The 19,998-nt window shown below is 35.7% G+C and overlaps 1 protein-coding gene across 3 annotated transcripts in view; it reads left to right on the top strand.

Annotated features, from left to right (window-relative positions):
* The window catches only part of RANBP17 (RAN binding protein 17), a 312,772-nt gene that overhangs the window by 201,030 nt on the left and 91,744 nt on the right, over positions 1-19,998 (top strand). For all 3 annotated transcript variants that reach the window (XM_082836274.1, XM_082836273.1, XM_082836275.1), the window contains 2 exons: positions 16,806-16,879; positions 17,901-17,981. In XM_082836274.1, coding sequence (XP_082692400.1) covers positions 16,806-16,879; positions 17,901-17,981 — 155 coding nt within the window. The remainder of the gene's footprint in view (positions 1-16,805; positions 16,880-17,900; positions 17,982-19,998) is intronic.

Raw genomic sequence — 19,998 nt, 5'->3', positions numbered from 1 at the left:
TGAGACATCCAAGTATTGTCCCCTGAGAACTGCTTGGTGGTGTTGGAAAAAACATGTAGACATTACAAATACATGTAATTGCCTACTATGCACTAAACAATGGGCCATAATATTGACTATTATTATAAAGAGAGATAGTCCTGCCATCACAGACAGGTGGAGAACACAGAGCTGACAGGCATCATTGTTTGGTATGATAAGGCCCATATTTGATATGCAGAACAACAGTGGGAACGTATAGGAGAACACCTAATGTAATCTTGGGAAAGTCCAGGAAGGATTCCCAGACCAGAAGAGTCCAGCTCTGTGTTTTCCACTTTCCTATTCAAGATTGCAAAACAAGACCAAGAAATCTAAGTATCAGTACACTTCAGACTGTTTAACAAATTGGTGACAGTGTAAATGTTCCATCCCTGATGGGATGGTAATTAGTAAAGCAAATGAATTCCTCTACCCCTCTCAGTTGGCACCAAGAACCACCCACCACTCCTGCTGTGTCAAATAGGTGCCAGATATAAGGCAAGGTTGTTTTCCGTGCATTGAATAACATAGCGCCCAGTAGAAAGTTTAATTTGGATTTTCTATGGTAAATATCCATGAAAACATATTTTTTCCTAGTAGCTAGGAAGCAGTGTTGTCAGTTAGTGGAAACTGTTGAGTAGGAAGTTGGAGAACAAGCCATTTCACTGTGTAGCCTTCTTGAGCCGTCTTCTAAACCCCATCTAAAAAAAAATGGAGTTCATGATACCTGCCCTACCTGCTTTGAATGCACAATCTTAGTGATCTAAGGGAGACAGTACATTGAATGAGCTCTTTCCCAGCCAAAAGGGATAATTCAAGTAACTAAAGGTTTAAACTAAAATTTTGTCAGTGAGATATAGGAGGGAGAGAAGAGGGCCATAGAGAAAGTTCATGTTTTGTCAGCTATTTTTCTTGGTTGCTAATTAAGAATTTATATTTTAAATCAGCTACAGTGTGGGGAAAGGTCATGATTTCAGTAAACATGAGTGATACTATTAAAAAGAAACAGAAGATAAGGAAATATACCTGGGTTCTCTGCATGTAAAGATGTGTGGTTTATAGAACATTAGTTATTTATGGTGGTAATGATTCCCCTCTAAAAAGTCTGTGAAAATGAAATAAAATTATTTCATTGAACTTTTCAAAAAGCATATCTTCCATGAATTCCTAATTGTTAATCATCATAATCAAGCTGATTTCAAAAGAAAGGGAGAAAAAGTAGATCTGAATGGAGAAATGGAATGCTAGAGAATATAGAATTTTTATTCATTTGTATGGTGGACCGTCATCTTGAAGTAAATATGAAATGGATCAAAGTTGTTTGTGCTTTGAAAATTGAAGCAGTGTTCATCATACATAATTGAACAAAGTTGAAATTTTGTAGGTATAAAACAAACAAACAAAAGCCACAGCTATAATAGCTATTACAGGAAATGGAGGAAATTAATAATAAAAGACAATACACTACCTCATAAATACATGCTCATCATATGATTAGAGGGTGAGAGCATTAAGCAAATACCCTGATTAATTTAACAGTTTAACCCTGAAATTAGAGTACAGACGGTTCAAAATTCATCTGTACATAAACCAGCCAGAAAAACAAACAGCTTACTTTCATAAAGTAAGGTTTTTCGGCAATTCTTTTGGATACGTGAAGATAATATTCTCTTAAAAGAAAGATTATTACTTAGCAAGACATGTTTGTTTGATGTATTTCTTAAAAAAATAACCAAGTTTCTGTATCTTTTTTTAAGAAAATATATTAAGGAACAGATTGAGGGCATTTTTGCCTTACATCCAGCGATCTTGCCTTTTATAACTTGTCCTCAAGTAACTCCTAGGAGCTATGATTTTTAAGACTGATTGATACTAGGAACATAAATTAGGCAGGAAAAGGGTATTTTCGTAGGTCTCTGTATTCACTGAGTAAAGTTTAAATTAACCTTGACTAGAACATCTTTGAATACCTTTTTGATGCATAAAATAGTTTATCAAAACATATTTTTAAATAAATTTTGGAGGATTTTTAGAAGTGCAAACAGCAGAAGAGTAGTTTACTAGAAAGGCTTTTATTTTATATCACGTCGACATTTGTGAATCACTATGTTTTTTCTATCACTTATTTGGTTAAAAGTCCACAGTTTGCCAAAATGGTTAATAGAACACAAATACAGACATTTCATGTGATGTACCATGTAAATGTAAACCTTTGTAGTTACATGTTTTTGTAGCAAGAGAATTGTTTTAAAAGGCACGTAATTTATTAGCTATCGGTAGCTTCTTTATTGCCTTGCCGCGCTGCAGTAATAAATAAAAAAAAGTGAACTGATTTTACAAATGGCACACAAGGTACACATTTTGTGGGGGGAAAAAGTCTTTTTTTAAAGAATTGGCATTAAATCCTTTTTTTGTGATGACAAAGAGGCTAAGAGTGCAAACTGTATTTTCTGTTTATCGAAAACAGTCTTTTTTCTCGGGGGCATTTTTTCCTATGATCATCAAGGGATTTCAAAAGCAATAAAGTGTGGAATCATTGTTCGACTTGAACAGTATTAAAACTTAGGTTTTAATTTCAGTGAAGTAATAAGATTTGAACCTGTCTCACATTACAGCACTGTAAGGCATTTAGCAATTGTATTTTAAAAGAGGTTTTTAAGATGCAGCTCACTTGTAAGCTCACTGTCTGTCAGTAATTAATAGTTTTTCTTCAGCGTAAGCTGTTGTGATCAAACCAAGAAATATCTGGGTTTTCAGTAACACATTGTGATAATTGTGAGTGTTTATTCCTAATTAGTCTAAATGTCTAATAATTGTCAGCTTGCTTCCCTGGCTGCTTAAAAAGAAAAAAAGGAGAGTGACATTTAAAGCTACAGTGTGTCTTTGGGCTTTTAAAAATATGAACGTAGATGTACATGTATATTTCAATAAGCTTTACACCCAGCAAGATTATATGTCAGTTGACTCATTCATTAACCAAGTATTTTATCCTTCAATATCATTTCCTAGTTTTTAGACATTACATCATCTGTGTACGTTAAAAAAAAAAATGTTTCCAGATACAGTATTATATGTACAGCTAAACCCAAACTGACAATCTGGATGCTTCAGTACTCATCACTGAAACTTACCTTTACTTCTCAAGAAAGCTTTTAAAATATGAGCATTTCTATTAGATCAATGTGGCAACATACTTGCTGATGAAAGATTGTAGTTACCATTTTGAATTGCTATTGAAAATAATTGCCTCTACAAAAGGAAACATCTGTATGATAGCCCATGGTTAAAGCTGCCATCAATTTTTAACATTTGAGGGTTGAGCTATGACCTTTTATGATGACTGTGAACAGTAACTGCCTCCATTAGCCATAAGTTTTGTTTCTTTATTTTAGTAGATGGCCTAGGCTGTAAATATTAGAGAATCTAAAATAAATCAACATATTATCCTAAGGATACAAAATGTAAGAGCTATTTGTGGTTGGGAGCCCTTGACAGATAGTTTGGATGAAGCAGATGATTGCCTGCCTAGCGTATCTGGTCTGCATTGCTATGCCTGCAGGCAGTTTAGTGCTGTGGTTGTATATTGATGTCAGGGTTAGTACTGAGTGGCTAGCAGTGACAGATGTCTATAATTACAGGCAATGCTTCCAGTATTTCTGAAAAGCCAGCCTATGTTGAACAATTATCTTATTTCTGCCTTGCCAAAGAGAGTGTTCCAATTGCTAGTATTAGCAGTGGTGAATATAGCGCTTCATCTGCTGCCTTGGGACAAATGTGGGAAAAGCACTTGGTTATAAAACATAAATGCAAAATATTTTTTTAACACTTTGAATTAGTTCAGTTCAGTGTTTTCCTAATTTTTATCTTCCCATAATGTTTCTGTTGAAGGAATCTTGAAATAATAGAAGCACATTTGGCTACTTATTGGGATTTTGTTTTCCCTTAAGCCTGTGTGTCTCCCCAGCGCCAGTATCCCTTGCTTTACTGAATAGATGTGTTTAAGCAAAGTTGGCTTTGAAACGACTTTCTCCAACGTGGATTACATTTTCTGATTGACTCCCATTACAAAATTGGAAATGCATTTCCATGGACAACCTCCCACACCTTTTGACAAGGAAAATTGTAAAAGGATAGACAGTGCTGAAATGTGTGAAATACCTTAGTGCACTGGTGCCTTTACATTTACTGAGAAATTGCAGTTTTCAACTTTTATTTTAACCCTTTTTTTTAAGCCTTCAGCCACTTATTGTCCTTTCCTATCTCCAAGTGTACATGACCACTTCCTTCCATATTGCCTCTTAGCCCGCTTTAGTGACTCATTAGAAATGCTTTCATGCTTGTTGGTCCCAGTTCTCAACTGTCCTTTTTTTCTGGTTATTTGCATTTCTGAGACATGGGCTGTAATACCACTCTCCCGAGCAGATGCATCTGCCTTACTTACACAATACTCTCCAACCTTAACATTCCTGAAGTTCCTAAAGTTCAGGGCACTGAGTATTAAAACATTATCCATGCTGTAAGTGACAAATTCTGTATTTCCAGGTAGACTGAGAAATGCCTAGGAAATAGCACTTGAGGTCATGTTTCTTTCCAACCTTAATCCAACCTGTGTTGGGTTTCTACTTTGTGCTTGACTCCACTTTGTGGCATTATTTATTACATTTTCTCATTTAGTCTTCTCAGCAATATTCTCTTTAGTAGGTAGGAGTATCTTCATTTTGCAGAATATGAAAAAAGATTTCAGGAAGGTTAAAAACTTGTTTAGTGTCCTGGGTTTTCGACCAAATCATCATACCCTAAACCCAAGTGTGCTTTCCAGTGTATCACATTACCTATGTAGGTATTTAGACATGAGTCCAGACATGATCAGTTTTAAGTGTAATGATTGATAAGACCATCATCACAGCTTCATCCCCGTATTTGCTATTTTACTTCCCGAGGAAAAATCTCATCACTACAACCACAGATTGGACCTCTAGTTCTGGCTATCCAGCAGTCACAAGAGAATCGAACTACATCCTAGATTATCTGCTAAAATCCACCCTACTGTAGGAGAAGCAACTCAACCCATGGTCTAGTGTCAGAGATAAATATTATATTCATATATGAAAGGCAGCCCCTTTCTGTTCTTACTGGGCCTATCACACAAAAACTTTTTTGATAACTTAAAACTCTAATGATGATGTTCTGGAACCCCTTGTCTGTGTGCATTTAATTTAGCAAAGAAAACTCAGAGAATCGGATGGACTTGTTCACCTGAATTGGGAAGACTTTGATAATTTATTGGACACAGGGATGTAAATCATCTACTTAACCCAGAGATGAGAACTTATCCTGCAGACAGGAAACAGGAACTTGTGATGACTCTAAAAAGGAAGATGAGGGCTTAGGTTGTACAGAGCCCTTGGGCTAAAACATCACCTGCTACCACATAGCATTCTGTTTTCCTCCTGTCTCCTTTCCCATCACATTTACTGTTCCGCCTCTGTAAAATAGAAGTTATAGGTAGAAGATGGAAGATTAGGAGTTAGTCTGTCTTTCACTGGGGCTCTCTTCCCTCTAATCACTCTTCTTTAACCACTATTAAAGTTACTCACATGCCAGTTTAGAAGAAATATTTACTTTCCACCATCTAGTCCAGATAAAGCACAAATAAAAGGGACCGTCATCTTGGTGCACGCCTCATAATCTTAATGCCAGACTAATGTTTGACTATCTTACTTAATAATAATAGTGGCCATTTAGTGACCACGTATTCTAATGGCTAGTAGCTAATGTTTATTTGGTGCATACTGTGTGCTAAAAACTTTCCAAGTGTTCCTGATACTGTGCTGGCAGTGCTGTATATAATACAGCATTTGATGACAATAATATTGGGTTGGCCAAAAGGTTCCTTTGGTTTTTAAGTAAAAATAAAAGACACATTTTTCATTTTCACCAAGAACTTTATTGAACAACCTATTCATTGTTTTGTTCCACTACCTTCTGCCGTTTTTCAGGCAACTTCATAATTCCATCTTCCCAAAACCTTTGGTCTTTTTGAGCAAAGAACTGTTCCAGGTGCCTTTTACAGTCTTCCAGGCAATGGAAATGATTTACATTAAGAGGATTTTGTAAAGACCTAAATAAATGGAAATCTGAAGGTGCAATGTCTGGTGAATGTGGCGGATGAATCGGAACTTCGCAGACAAGCTGTAACAGTTTTTGCCTGGTCATCAAAGAAACATGCGGTCTTATGTTATCCTGATGGAAGATTATGCGTTTTCTGTTCACTAATTCTGGACGCTTTTCGATGAGTGATGCTTTCAAGTGGTCTAACTGGGAGCAGTACTTGTTGGAATTAACCGTTTGGTTTTCCAGAAGGAGCTCATTAGTAGAGGACTCCCTTCCAATCCCACCACCATATACACATCACCTTCTTTGGATGAAGACCAGCCTTTGGTGTGGTTGGTGGTGGTTCATTTCACTTGCCCCACGATCTCTTCCGTTCCACATTATTGTACAGTATCCACTTTTCATTGCCATCGCAATTTGTTTTAAAAACGGTACATTTTCATTACGTTTAAGTAGAGAATCACATGAGGAAATACGGTCAGGAAGGTTTTTTTCGCTTAACTTACGTAGAACCCAAACATCAAAGCGATGAACATAACCAGGCTGGTGCAAATGATTTTCAACGCTTGATTTGGATACTTTGAGTATGTCACCTATCTCCCATGTGCTGATTGTTCTCAGTTAATGTCTTGATTTGATCGCTATCAACTTCAACTGGTCTACCCGACCATGGAGCATCGTCCAGCAAGAAATCTCCAGCACGAAACTTCGCGAGCCACTTTTGACACGTTCGAACAGTCACAGCACCTTCTGCATACACTGCACAAATCTTTTTTTTGCATTCCAGTTGTGTTTTTACCTTTCTTGAAACAATAAAGCATAATATGCTGAAAATGTTGCTTTTTTTCTTCCATCTTCAATATTAAAGTGGCTACACAAAAATTCACCAATTTTAATGTTTTTGTTTAAATGCACGCTCATATGACAGCTGCCACATACAATCTAACAAACTTGTTTCGAATGAAGTTAAAGACAACTAAGTGCTACTAGAGCCATCTTAACAGAAAAAAACTGAACAAACTTTTTTGCCAACCCAATAATAATAGCCAGTACTTTATGGAAATTTTACCATGTACCAGGACTGTTGTAAGTGCTTTACATATGTTAACTGCTTTAATCCTCTCCAAGATTCTGTAAATTAGGGCCAACTATCATCCTCATTTTATATTTGAGAAAACTAAGGTGTAGAGGGTAAGCAGTTTGCTCAAAATCACTTAGTAAGTGGTGGAATCCAACTAGTCTTGGGCTTCAGAATCTATCTTTAACCACTTCACTAGACTGCCTTCTATTTTGTGATATTACTCTTTTCATTTTACAGATGAAGAAACTGAGACTCTTAGAGGCTAACTAATTTTACTAGAATTATAGAGTTAATTTATTAAATAAAATATTTATTAAATGTCTGTTATCTGCCAAGCACTGTGCTAGGCTAGCAAGTAGTGGTCTCACTCAGTATCCCGTGTGCATTGCACTAGACATGCATTCTGTGTTTCCTCCTGGTTGAAGTTATCTAAAATATATACTCAACTTGCTCATTTCTGTCTCTTATTGAAAGAAGACTATGCTTCCTGGGCAACTGCATGTTGTCTTTGTTCACCAATTAGACTTTTGCATACGTTGTAGCTAATTTTCAACATCAAAGTATTGAGTAGGAAGACTAGGATGGAAGCGGTACTTAGCCTATTGCTGCGTATATTGCCTCCTCAGAGAAGGTTTGAAGTGTTTATTAGTGTTTGAAGATACTAGTGTTTGAAAGACGTCAGTAGGCCATCAGAAGGTGAACTCTGATCCTTTGCATTTAGGGCAAGTTAAAGTTTTCACTAACTAGGCTAGTGTGAGAGACAGAAAGTAAAAGCTACGAAGGACTATAGGATCAACGTTTTTGAGTAAAGTTTGAGAATATAATGAAAATAGCAGATTTGACAGAATAGTAAAAATATGCACAATGTCATTGGCAGCCCTTTTTTCATTCCATGGGCCATTATTCCTTTACTCTTTTTGTCAGGTTGTCCTTCCTAAAGGGATAGAGAGTTGAGTGGCTCATAGGAGGAAGGTACAGCAGTTGCTTTGGATGTAGGAAATGGGAGGTGTTTCAGAGAGGCAGGGTGGAGGCAGAGTGTGTGTGCAAGAGTTAGATTAAGTGGTGGAAGACTCAATGTGATTTGCTTAACTTTCTGAGTGACTACAGAAATACGTTTCATTTATTGAACATATACTTTTACCCTTCAGAAGTTGACTTGGCCTACTTATATCATTAGCCCCAGTTGCCACATTTGCATAATTAGAGTGCCTCATGGGAAACAGCAGTATTAAGAGATTCTTAAAAATAGTTCTGTTAGGTGTTATTTATAATTTGTTCTTTTTCAGGGCTACCTTTAGTAATTGGTTTCTTGAATTATTTCATGGAAGCAAACCCATTGTAATCCATATAACCACATCCAGGCTTTGAACAGCACTTCACTCTGCCTCTGATCCTAGCCTCCAGAATAAAATCAAAGTCCCATGAATATTTTAGTGACAACCACAAAGATCCTGAGCCACATTCTCCCTGTATCGGAAGTCGGGAAGGACTTCTCCTCTTCCCTTATCCCCGACACCAGGTGGCAGGTCCCTAAACTCTGTGCTTTGTAGGTTGTACGCCTGAGGAGTGATGTGTCCAGAGTTCCAAAGAAGGCTTGGAAAATAGTTCAGGTGAGTTGAGCTGCTGGTTATTGTGGTGGATCACCAGTCTTTATGCTTGTCTCACCACAGCCCGAGATTCTTATTATTAAAATAGGCGCGTGCACAGTGGTAAGTGTAGGGGTGCATTTTTCTTGATTCCCTTTTTTATGCACTGTGGAATCCTACAGTGTGCATGTTTTATAACGAAATGTTCTATAGTCAGCTAATGTTCGATAGTATTAACGGCGAAGCCTCTGTTCAGTGTGATTGCATAGTATGAAAGCAGCCTAGGTTTCTTGATTATAACGTTTCTGAAGTGGCCAATTCTAACCAGTTATTCATACCTGAAAGCAGAAAGTTGTATTTGGCTACAATGAATAGCATCTGTTATTGAACAGTATCTAGAGCACATGTATCTCTTGTGCCAGAATACGTTTCTGGCAGACACCTTTGAGAGGTGTAAAGGATTAAACAAAATCTTTTACTTCCCAGTTCCCCACCTCTACCATCACTCTCTCACAAACTTCATCCAGCATCAATTCTTTGCTCCAAAATGTAATCATGTCATCTTATAAATTTGCTATTGCAAAGAATTATGAATCAAATGCCTGAAATGCCCCTTCAAACCATGATCTCAAAACCTACCAAAATTAATCACACCTTCTTCCAGTAGTCCTGTGCCATAGCCATGGTTCGCTTCTTATTGTATGAGCTTGGAAAGATAATATATTTACCCAAGACTTTACCATGGCTTTAGCCCCAGAAGACTAGTTTAACAGAAGCTTGGCCCCAGATATGGAGTGAATTGGCAGCCAGCGGGAACAAAGCTGTGTCAGGACAAATGTACACTCCCCGTCTTCTCTAGTTGGCTTTCAGCTGGTTGCACCACAGGAGTCTTTCTATGGACTGTGTATCCTGTGACCAATAACTGGTGCTCTCGACCCAGGTCCCTCTTGGCTAGTGAAGGCCTGTCGGGAGACATTAGGTTCATGCTGGTGGAGATCCTTAGTCAGTGGCTCCCTGAAGGAAAATGGGGCAAACAGCCAGCTTCTGTTGAACAGGTGGTAGTTAGACCTTAGATCTGGTCGGGGCAGGAGGGAAAGAATCTCTCCAAAATTACAAGTATTGCTGGTTTTCACACTGTACCTGTACTCCTCTTTCTAATAAATGATTGTTTAGAAACTAATCCAAAAATATCTCTGGCGGCATCTGGAGCCCTTCCTTAGCAGTCTGGATTTGGGCCCAAGTGAGGAATGGAAACCCCACTGGGGTGCAAGCAAAAGAGGAAGCATGCTCTTAGCCATGCATCAGTGGAGGCCCCTACTGGGAGAGGGGATTATCACAAGGCAGCAGGCAGCCCTGTACCCCAGCCTGCTGAGTTCATGCTTTGTGCCACAGGATGTGGAGCGAAGGAAATGTGAGGCCAAAGTGGTCGCTCCAAGTTTTCTTATACAATAGCTCATTCAAGCAGATTGGGAACGCCTCTTAAGAGATTTGTTAGGTACATGTCCCCTTAGCAAGATGGCCACCACAGATGGTAGGTTCAGATATTCTAACTGAAATAAATACTTAACATTCATATTTATTTTATATCTCCATAGCCAGCTTTTCTTTACCAGATGTCATTCTGTATTCCACTGAATGAGGCAGGCAGATTCCTAACCTTTTACCGCTTGGTTTCCAAAGTAAATTATGGTCTTAAAATTAAATTTTAGCAAAAGATTTTTTTACCTAATTTTGATCCTGTATTTTGTGATGTTATTTTAAATGATATGGAAAAATTAGTCAGCCAAGATTAATGTGGATCTATTCATTATCACAAAGTTTATGTATTTAATATGCAGCAATGATGTGTGTACTATTAATTCTCTTGATGTGGTCACAAGTTAATTGTGACGATCATTTTATTTTTTTTTTATTCTGCTTCAGACGTTAATGAGAGAGCTCAATATCTTTAGCTCCAAACTGTTTAGATCCAAGTCATTAAATGCTCTGTTAGTTTCCTCTTACACCTTTCCTTTTCCTCCCTCCCCTCCCTTTCTCTTTAATGGATCTCATGTAGAGAGCACTGCATTGGCTTCAAGGGCACTTGAAGCCTAAGACAAAAATATGGAAATTGATTTCTTACTCATAATAAGTGAGTTCACACTCCGTTCCAAAATTCTTTTCCTAAGGAACATTAATGCTTTTATTATATTGAATGCTTTCCAGTGACAGGTCTTGTTTTACTAAATTACATTCAGTTAAAAATCTTGACACCAAGGGGGGAAAGTGGTGGGGGGCGGGTCATGGTGGTAATGGGATGAACTGGGAGATTGGGATTGACATGTATACACTAATATGTATAAAATGGATCACTAATGAGAACCTGCTGTATAAAAAAATAAATTAAATAAAATTCAAAAAATTAAAATAAAAATCTTGATTTTTAAGTCATTTCAATAGATTAAAGCAATACTTTAAAATTCATAATTGTTGAGTTTTTTAAATTTTTATGGTATCAATTTTGTATTATTGGATGTGAATTTTTTTACACTAAATTGGTTCAGGAAAGTATATCGTCTGATGGCAAAATACTTTGTTGTTGATTTCCACAGCACTGCTAATTTTCTGCACTGAGCCTGCCTATAAAAGCTCTTTGAGAAGCTATAACATCCTAAACATCTATAGAAGGCCTAAGGATATTAACTTACTGTAATTTTCTGAAGATTCATTATCCACAATCTTAATTCATTATAACAACTCTTATGAAAACCTATAGAACCAGTGTTTTCTCTTATTTTCTTATTTGCACACAATGAGAGAGTCATTGTTCTTTTTAATTTGTTTCATGCGGTGCTTTTGAGTACATTTCATAGAGGGCTGTTATTGAATTTCTGTGACTGTCATTATATATCCATACAACCTTTAGGAACTAATATTCTGGGTTTCCCAGTTCTGTAATCTACTTCAAATTTAAGGATTGACATAATTAGTTTCTTCAAAGTTATAACCAGAATGTTAGAGACAACACTGCGGATACCCAAGACCAAGGATTAGGATTGGAAAAAGAAAGCAATTTAAAAAATTATCACAGCACATGCTTTTATTCTTTATTAAATTAAATTTACAGCTCAAAACCTTATTGCTGTTTGTATGTGTATTCCCTTGTCTGGTTTTCTTATCTTGTCTGGCTTCTTTTTTTAAAAACCAGATATAAGATCATTTCAACTACCTGCATATGCTCAGACATTATTTGTCACTTGATTAGTTTAGAAGTTAAAGAACATAAGTGGGTCACTGAAGTGTTATATACATATCCAAATACTCTTTTCTGAAGTTTAAAAGAAGCTGCGCAGTAGAACGACTAGAGATAAGAAAACATATTAAGACAGTTTTTTAGGAGCATGCCTTCTTATGTCTGTACTGATGATAATTTCTTACATTTCTAATGACTTCCTGTATTTCAAGAGCCAGAGAGATGGATGACTGGCTAAAATGGGTACTTTTTTCTGCCTTCTAAGACAATAACTATTTAGAAGTAGAAAGAATTTGGGTTTGTATCATGAAATTGTGAAGCTTTATGCCTTTAACAAATGCCATTTCTGACCGTGATTAGCAAGATTTCAAAGTTAATACAAATTTAGGGTTTTGTTTGTTTTAACCTTTTTTCTGTGTGAAAGTCTTCAAGGCAAGCCCTTTCTTACCCTTCTGTTATTTTTTATGTAATGAGCTTTCTCTTGGAAAGGTAGTAGCTGACATTACTAGCACCTACTATTAGAAAGGGTCCATGAAAGGGGGTAGGAAGGGAAGCAGCATTTGTTGAGTAGCTGCTAAATGTCGGGTTCTGTGTTAGGTATTATCATTTAATGTTCCCAAAAGCCCATAAGGTAGATTTTATTATTATTCCTGTTTTTCAGATAGGAAACCAAGATCCAGAGACTTTAAGTAACACCTAGTTAGTGGCAGAATTCAAATCCAGTTATCTTTGGGACCAAAACCTGTGCTTTTTGTATGTTGCTAAGTTTATCGAGATAGCTTCTGAGTACTTCTGGAGATGTAAAGAGAAATAGACATTTCCCTGCCCTCAGGCAGCACGTGCTTGAAGTAATGGAGGAAACACGTATAAACATAGAAAATTAGTACTACAACAAGATAATATTCTGTTACATGAGAAGGGCCACTAATAGGCCAGCAACAATGGATGCTCTGAGTATCCAAAGGAGGAGAGAGAGCTCCTCTTACTGAATCTACAGGGAGAGCTTCTTCCAGAAATATTTAAGCATTGAAACTACATATTTTTATATATAAAATAGATAAACAACAAGGAACTACTGTACAGCACAGGGAACTATATTCAATATCTTGTAATAACCTATAATGGAAAAGAATCTGAAAAAGAATAGATATATAGATAGATAGATAGATATGTATAACTGAATCACTTTGCTGTATACCTGAAACTAACACAACATTGTAAATCAACTGTACTTCAATTAAAAAATAATAATAATTTTAAAGAACTGTATCTTTTTAAATAACAAAACTTTACCAGTGGTCACCGGAGTGAGTAGAATTTGGAATATATTATCTTTACAGGAAAAAAAATTCTTCGTAAAAAAAACACACGTCTTACTGGTCGTTTTCCTTTTGTTACAAAATTATGAATGAAATGGAATCAGCCAAAATACACATTTTAACATTACATTCTTGTTATTCATTTAACAAACATTTATTGAGTATTAGGCATGGGAGATAAAAGACAGAGCATCATCTCCACCCTCAGGGAGTTTGTAGTCTAACAGAGAAGGGCAGGCATATTAAAAAAAAAAGAAAAGAAGAAGAAGAAAGGGAGGAAGGCACAGGCTGACAGGCAAAAACTAGGTTATGTGAAACACATAACCAAAAGCATAACGATTTATTCAACTTCATTGTATCCTTCAGAGAAGGATAACACAAATGGGCTTATTAGTCTCTTATTTCTTAGATTTTTGCTTATTTTTCACTATGATCAAATTATCTTAATTGATTATGAAATAAAAGATTAGAAATCTATGAACTGAAAGTGAGCTTTTTTCCTTTTCTTGAATTCCTACGCCAACTCCTATGTCTTTCCCTAAAATGAGTATGTATTGTGATGTAGTTTCTTGCTGTCATAAAAATTATTTTTGGTGAAGTGATAGAATTTTTAGAACATGTTGAAAATCCGTAAATATTGTGTACGAGTTTTTTCTGTAGAAAACTTTCATTGACTTGTGCTTTATGATAAATAATCTTATAGATATTTCCTCACTGGACAGATTAGTCCTCACCCCCAAATTATGTGTATCTATGGTATAACTACATTTCAAATGTTCGAAGACATTTTCATATTATCTGCATGCTCTCTGAGTGATAAGGTGCCTTGGAAAACGTGAGATGGTCTTTTAAAAGAAATGCAGTAATCATACCTTGATTTTAAATGACCCTGTCACACGTGAAAACAAATCAGATTGTTGCTCTTAATGAGCTTTTCAATTTACTATTCAGTAGATCAGATAAGTGGATTTAAGAGGTAATGATCCTGTTTAGTACTCAAGCTTGGCTGTCAGATCCTAGTAGTGGAGAGAAATCCCTAGGGACAAAAGCGTTGACACAGTTCTAGATGGGATAATGGGAATCAAAGCTAATGGATGATAAAAGGAATGGTGCAAGTTACAAGGATAATTGTGGATTAAAGCACTGCCATGTGTCAATGTTGACTGTTTTTTCCAGTATCGTATTGGGTCAAATGTGATGCTTTGAGAAGCTGTTTTGACAGCAGAGCACAACAGATCTGCCTGCTTAGATTCCTTCTTTCTTGAATGCCAGAGACACAACAGAAAACTTCCTTGCAGGGACTCTCAATTTAAAAAATATTTTTAATATGTTTAAATGTCTTAATGTTTAAAATCACATTTTTGTTACATTTCTATTCAGTGTGGCATGGGCAAAATCAAAATTAGATTAATTTGATCTTTGCCATAAAAAATAGCATTTGAAAAGTCTTGAAAGTGTAAAATTTTATTTTACAAAAATACAGTGTAGGAGGGGAGATGGACACCCAAACAATTACCATGTGAAAAGCACCATGCTAGAGGAATGGACCAGACGCTATAGGAACGTAAAGGAGAGCGCAACTTACCCTACCTGGTAATGGAAGGAAGGCTTCAGAGATGACTTTTGAATGAGAATCAGGGGAAGAGGAGGAAGAAGGCTGATTCAGGAAAAATGAACAGCTCATGAACTCATAGAGATCTGTAATTGCATGAGAAGCCTCAGTATTTCATGAGTATTTCATTGTGGCTTCAGGTTGAGGGAAATGATAGATGAGGAGGTCGGTTGGGGCCAAGTTGTGAAGGGCCTTGTGTGCCATAGTCATATCAATATCAGATTTTCAAAGGGGCCCGACTTACTCCCATTCATGAGAGAGCTTTTGGATCATGTTGAGATAAGGGAAACTTCCCTTTTCGCAACCATTCTTCCTTTGAGCCTTCTATGGGCTTAAAGGTTTCTGATGATTGAGGATTTGGTGTTAACTAACTTCTCTAGGTTCTTTCTCCCTAGCTCCCTCTTCTCAGCAGACATCTTACAAAAACAGTGATAGCTTTGATCTTACAGGAGGTGAAGGCCTACTCTCATGAGCCAAGTCACAGATACTGGAATTGAAATGCTTTTCTATTAGGGCTCAGAAGTTAGCAGGAGAAGCAACAGGAATTTGCATCTCAATCTTCCTTTCTTTCTCTCTCCCCTCTACCCTTCTGCCCCTTCTTTCGCCTGCCCCTTCCTTTCCCTCTCTTTCTCCCTCTCTCTCATTCACTCTACTGGCCTGAGGAGCTCCTGGTCATAGGACTTAAGTCAAAAGCCTGGAACACAAGCTTCTGGTTGAATAGTGTTTAAAATCCAAACATGAGATCTCTGCAATGAACAGCTTTCCTCCCCTGTATCACCATGTAACTCTGGATGATTTGTGGTGTCCTGTGATTTTTATCTCACCTTCACAACCTATGACATTATATCAAGGTAGTGTTTGCGTATGAAGAACAAAAGGCAGAGGGAGTGAAAGCTAAGTGGCCATACCATAGGAAATAGTCAGATCAGGAGAGAGTAAGAGAACACAATCACAAGGAATCAAATCAGAGAAGAGAAATCCCATACAGCTGGTGTCTGGCAGAGATAACCTGGAATCATACCAGAGCATCAGGGAGTATGAAGGTGTCAACCCACCTCTCAGCTTTGCCAGGCTATTAGAGGGAATATTCAATTGGCTGCCAGTGGCATTTTCCCACTTGTAGTGGGATATGTGTTTATAAGCTCAATGCGGCTTAGGTTGGAACTGAAATGTTACACCCCAAACTCTGCAACCATCACTCCCTAATGGGAAGCTTAGTGGATTCCCAGACCCTGATGTATTCAGCAGAGAATCCCTGAGCCTGGGATTTCAGTTTCAGCATGGAAAGTAAGACCTATCTGTATATTTGGGGGAGCTTATTGAGATACTTGAGGAGAATTTCTATAAATTCTTTAACTTCCTCTTATTTTTGAAATCCTTATTTTTATAGCTGCCTAACATAATCCTGAATTATTTGATGGCTTGCTAAAATCTGGAAGAGATGGAAATTTTTTAAATGTTGGAATCTTTTATTGAGGCACTCCACTTTCCAGCCCTTTACGTACATATACCTGCCTTTGAGAAAGGGGTGCTTTATTACCACTTTGAGAAAAAAAAAAAGTTATGGGGTATGCTGGGAATAAAATGAGTATGTGAATGTGGGTTTATGTGGGTATGTATATATTTCAAAGTAAGGGAGGTGCTTCCTGGAAGAGAAAGAGGAGGGTAAATTTTTAAATTATAAAAATTTTTTAAAATTCTTAATTTGTTCTCCCCACTCGTTCCCTACATCACTGTGGATGCAACAATGCATTAAATCTTTACATTTGTTCAATTTGAATAGTCTTTTGAAAATATATGTTAATGATAAAGTTTTTAACAATTAAATGCTTTCATGCAGGTATATGCCCGTATGTCAGAAGTCTTAGGAATAACAGATGACAACCATGTTCTAGAAACATTCATGACGAAAATGTGAGTTCCTGCTTTGGTTCTTTGATTTTTCTGTTGTTGTGTTGCTTTGACCTTTTTACTGTGCTTAAATCTCTCCAGAAATATTAATTTTTAATAAGAGACTTTTTAAATTATGCTTTAATTCTTAGAACGGTAGCATTGTTCTTATCTGAAACTTAATTTCACATATTTAAAATTCACCATCCAAAATATGTTATTTGTCAAGGTATCCGTACTACTGCAGTATGCAGTATCAAAACATGGTTTTGAAAAGTTTACAGACTTTGACTCTTCAGTTCAATTGGACCGCCTTTTTTAATTAAAAAGAAAATACTCAATTTTAAAGACCAACTCAAGAGATTATTGCAAATTGGAATCATTGAGAGAGATTTGGTTGCCTTCAGACAGGGCATTCATTGATTCCAGTAGAAACCTATGGCTATCAGAGACATATTCATGGAAACTGTCCTTAAATTATCCTTACAATATTAGCAAAATTAACTAGTTTCTGGTCATAGACATAACTGTGTACACTTAGCCTAAACTTCTATGCCTCCACTTGACATCGTTCTTCATCTGTGTAACAGATAGGTAGCACTGCCTTACTTGCAGAGAACAAAGCTAGATAAACAATCATGATCATAGGAAGTGAGTTTTGGAACCACAAGTTTGATGGTTCACTTCTTGGCAGTAACTGTGAGTCTCTATTTGACTTCCTTTGTAACTCCTGTTGTCACTCCCTACTATGTTTATTTTGGATACAAACTTAATGTTTCTTCTGTGAAACATTTAGGCAACTTTTTAATTTACAAAACTAAATTTATAGAATAATACACCATTTGGAGAGCAGTGTTCATTGCTTGTATATAATTTTGAATATGCTATGAAAAGAATAGAAAATGTTCCATTGATATTTAAACCCACTTTATGAGATATTTGTGATTTAGGTCATTTAACTGACATGAGTGTATGTGTATTTCCATGTTCTCCCTACGCAAACAAATACCTTCATTATAATTAAAAACTTTTTTTTCATATTTAGTGTTACAAACCTTAAATACTGGGGAAGATGTGAGCCTGTCATTTCAAGGACTCTTCAGTTCCTAAATGACCTTTCTGTTGGATATCCTTTTTACTATATCTGATAATGTACATAAACAACCTAACAAGTGCATTCTGTTGGCCAGGTATTTTCCTTATTTATAATTTTTCAGGTGTTTTTTTTATTTTTTTAATAAAAAGCCTTTCATTTAGCCTTATCTGTAAATGCATAATTTTGAAAGATTTATATTAGCTATATAATGTGAAAATTTTATTCAGAGTCACAATTGAATTTATATGGATATATAGATTTCTAACTAGTTAAAGTTAATGTTTATACCCATCCAGGCTTATAAATGGATATATAAGAAAGTATGCAAACCACATATGTTTTAATCCGTAATTTTGCATAATTGTCAGGACGTTCTTGTTTTAAAAAAACATGTAACTAATTTTAAGAAAGTCAAAATGTTCCAAAAATATTATTTTATAAAAACTGAATTCCTAAGAATCAGTATTTCTTCAGTGTTCTTCAGTTGAAACAAATATTATTTTCACTAGTTAAGAGGCACAAAGGAGTAATAGAAAGGGAATTACAAGGTTTTTGACCTCTTCTTTGATTATTTCCTCTACCAAATCAACATCTTATTTGCTCTAAAATAAGATTTCCCATTACACATTAAATGTTTAGATTTCTCTTTAGCAGATTTTTAAAATCTAAAACCAGAATCATCCTTTCTTATTAGATTATAGTTGATACTATTATAATGTTTCTACCAATGCGAGAGAAGTATGTCAATTGTCTTTTATATGTTAGCTATCAGATATGTAGGAGTTGTGAAAAATAAGTGTTGGTTTAGTTAACCACTAAGATTAGCTGATATTTTAGCATGAGGACAGCATTCTGAAAATGGGTGGCATTGGATGGAAATCTTTAATGTAGGTTCACTCCAGGAATATGTTTATATTAGTTAAGTTTAAAATTGTGTTCCTTGACAAACCATAAAAGATTTCCAAAGTATTAGACACCCACTTTTGTGCTGGAATTTAATATGCAACTTTTTATTGGAAAATAATCGTCCTTGTCTGGCAAAATCCACCATGCAATATTTCTGTTAGTAGGTATAATGCAATAAAGACAGGGAGGGCTATTTATCACTACAAATTTTGAGGATTTCAGGATTCTTTTTATTATTTTAATATATTTCTTTGATATTAAATCAGAAAAATGATAAATTACACCTGTCCAGGCTGTTTTTCCTTTTTACTGGAAAGTGATGTACAACCCAATTCCAGTGGTCATTTTGGCTTTTTAAGATATGTATTTTTTCTTATTAAAAAAAAAACTCAACCTGTATTTTTTTTTAATAATAATGCTGAAATACTCTTTATTTCTAACATATGAAGTGGTTTATAAGTACTTCCTAGTATTGCAAACTCTGGCCTTTTCACAATGTATTACTTTGAGAACATATTATCTGGAAAGAAGCCTATATTATTTTATAGCACATATCTATGTTTAGATTTCCCCTATTTTTTAGGTTGAAATTGAAATCTAATATAAAATTAATTTGATTTGTATTGTTTTTTGTATGATTTACATAATGCCTAATTTATTTGTATCTGCTATTAAAGATCCTTTCCTATCACTTATACCTTTTATATATTCTTTAATCCTGAGATTATAACCATTTATCTTACAAGTCACTTACTGCTTTTGAGCACTCCTTTTTTGAAGTTAATAAAAGAATCGTATTTTCAGAAAGCTTATTAGATAAAAGTTTAATAGCTTGCGTTTTAAACCAAGGGATAGGCATAATTTCAACTTGGGTACATTGATTTATATTTTTAAACAATTATTTCAGGTTTGCATATTTAGAAATATATATTAACTCAATTTGATTTCACTGCTCAGTTATTTGAATTATAAATCATTATGTCCCTTCTAGCTGATCAGTCATGAAATATCTTTGAATTCATTTACATATGGAATATGTGAGTGGTGTATCTATTTCAGTGCAGTTGCTGGTTACTTAATGCATGTTCTGTTGTTTCTAATCGATTTCTTTATTGTAATGTGTTTTTAAATCCTGATTTTA

Source organism: Leucopleurus acutus (assembly GCF_964270905.1).
Source record: "Leucopleurus acutus genome assembly, chromosome: 3".
Lineage (NCBI taxonomy): Eukaryota > Metazoa > Chordata > Mammalia > Artiodactyla > Delphinidae > Leucopleurus > Leucopleurus acutus.
This window is presented reverse-complemented; position numbering and strand designations above follow the sequence as displayed.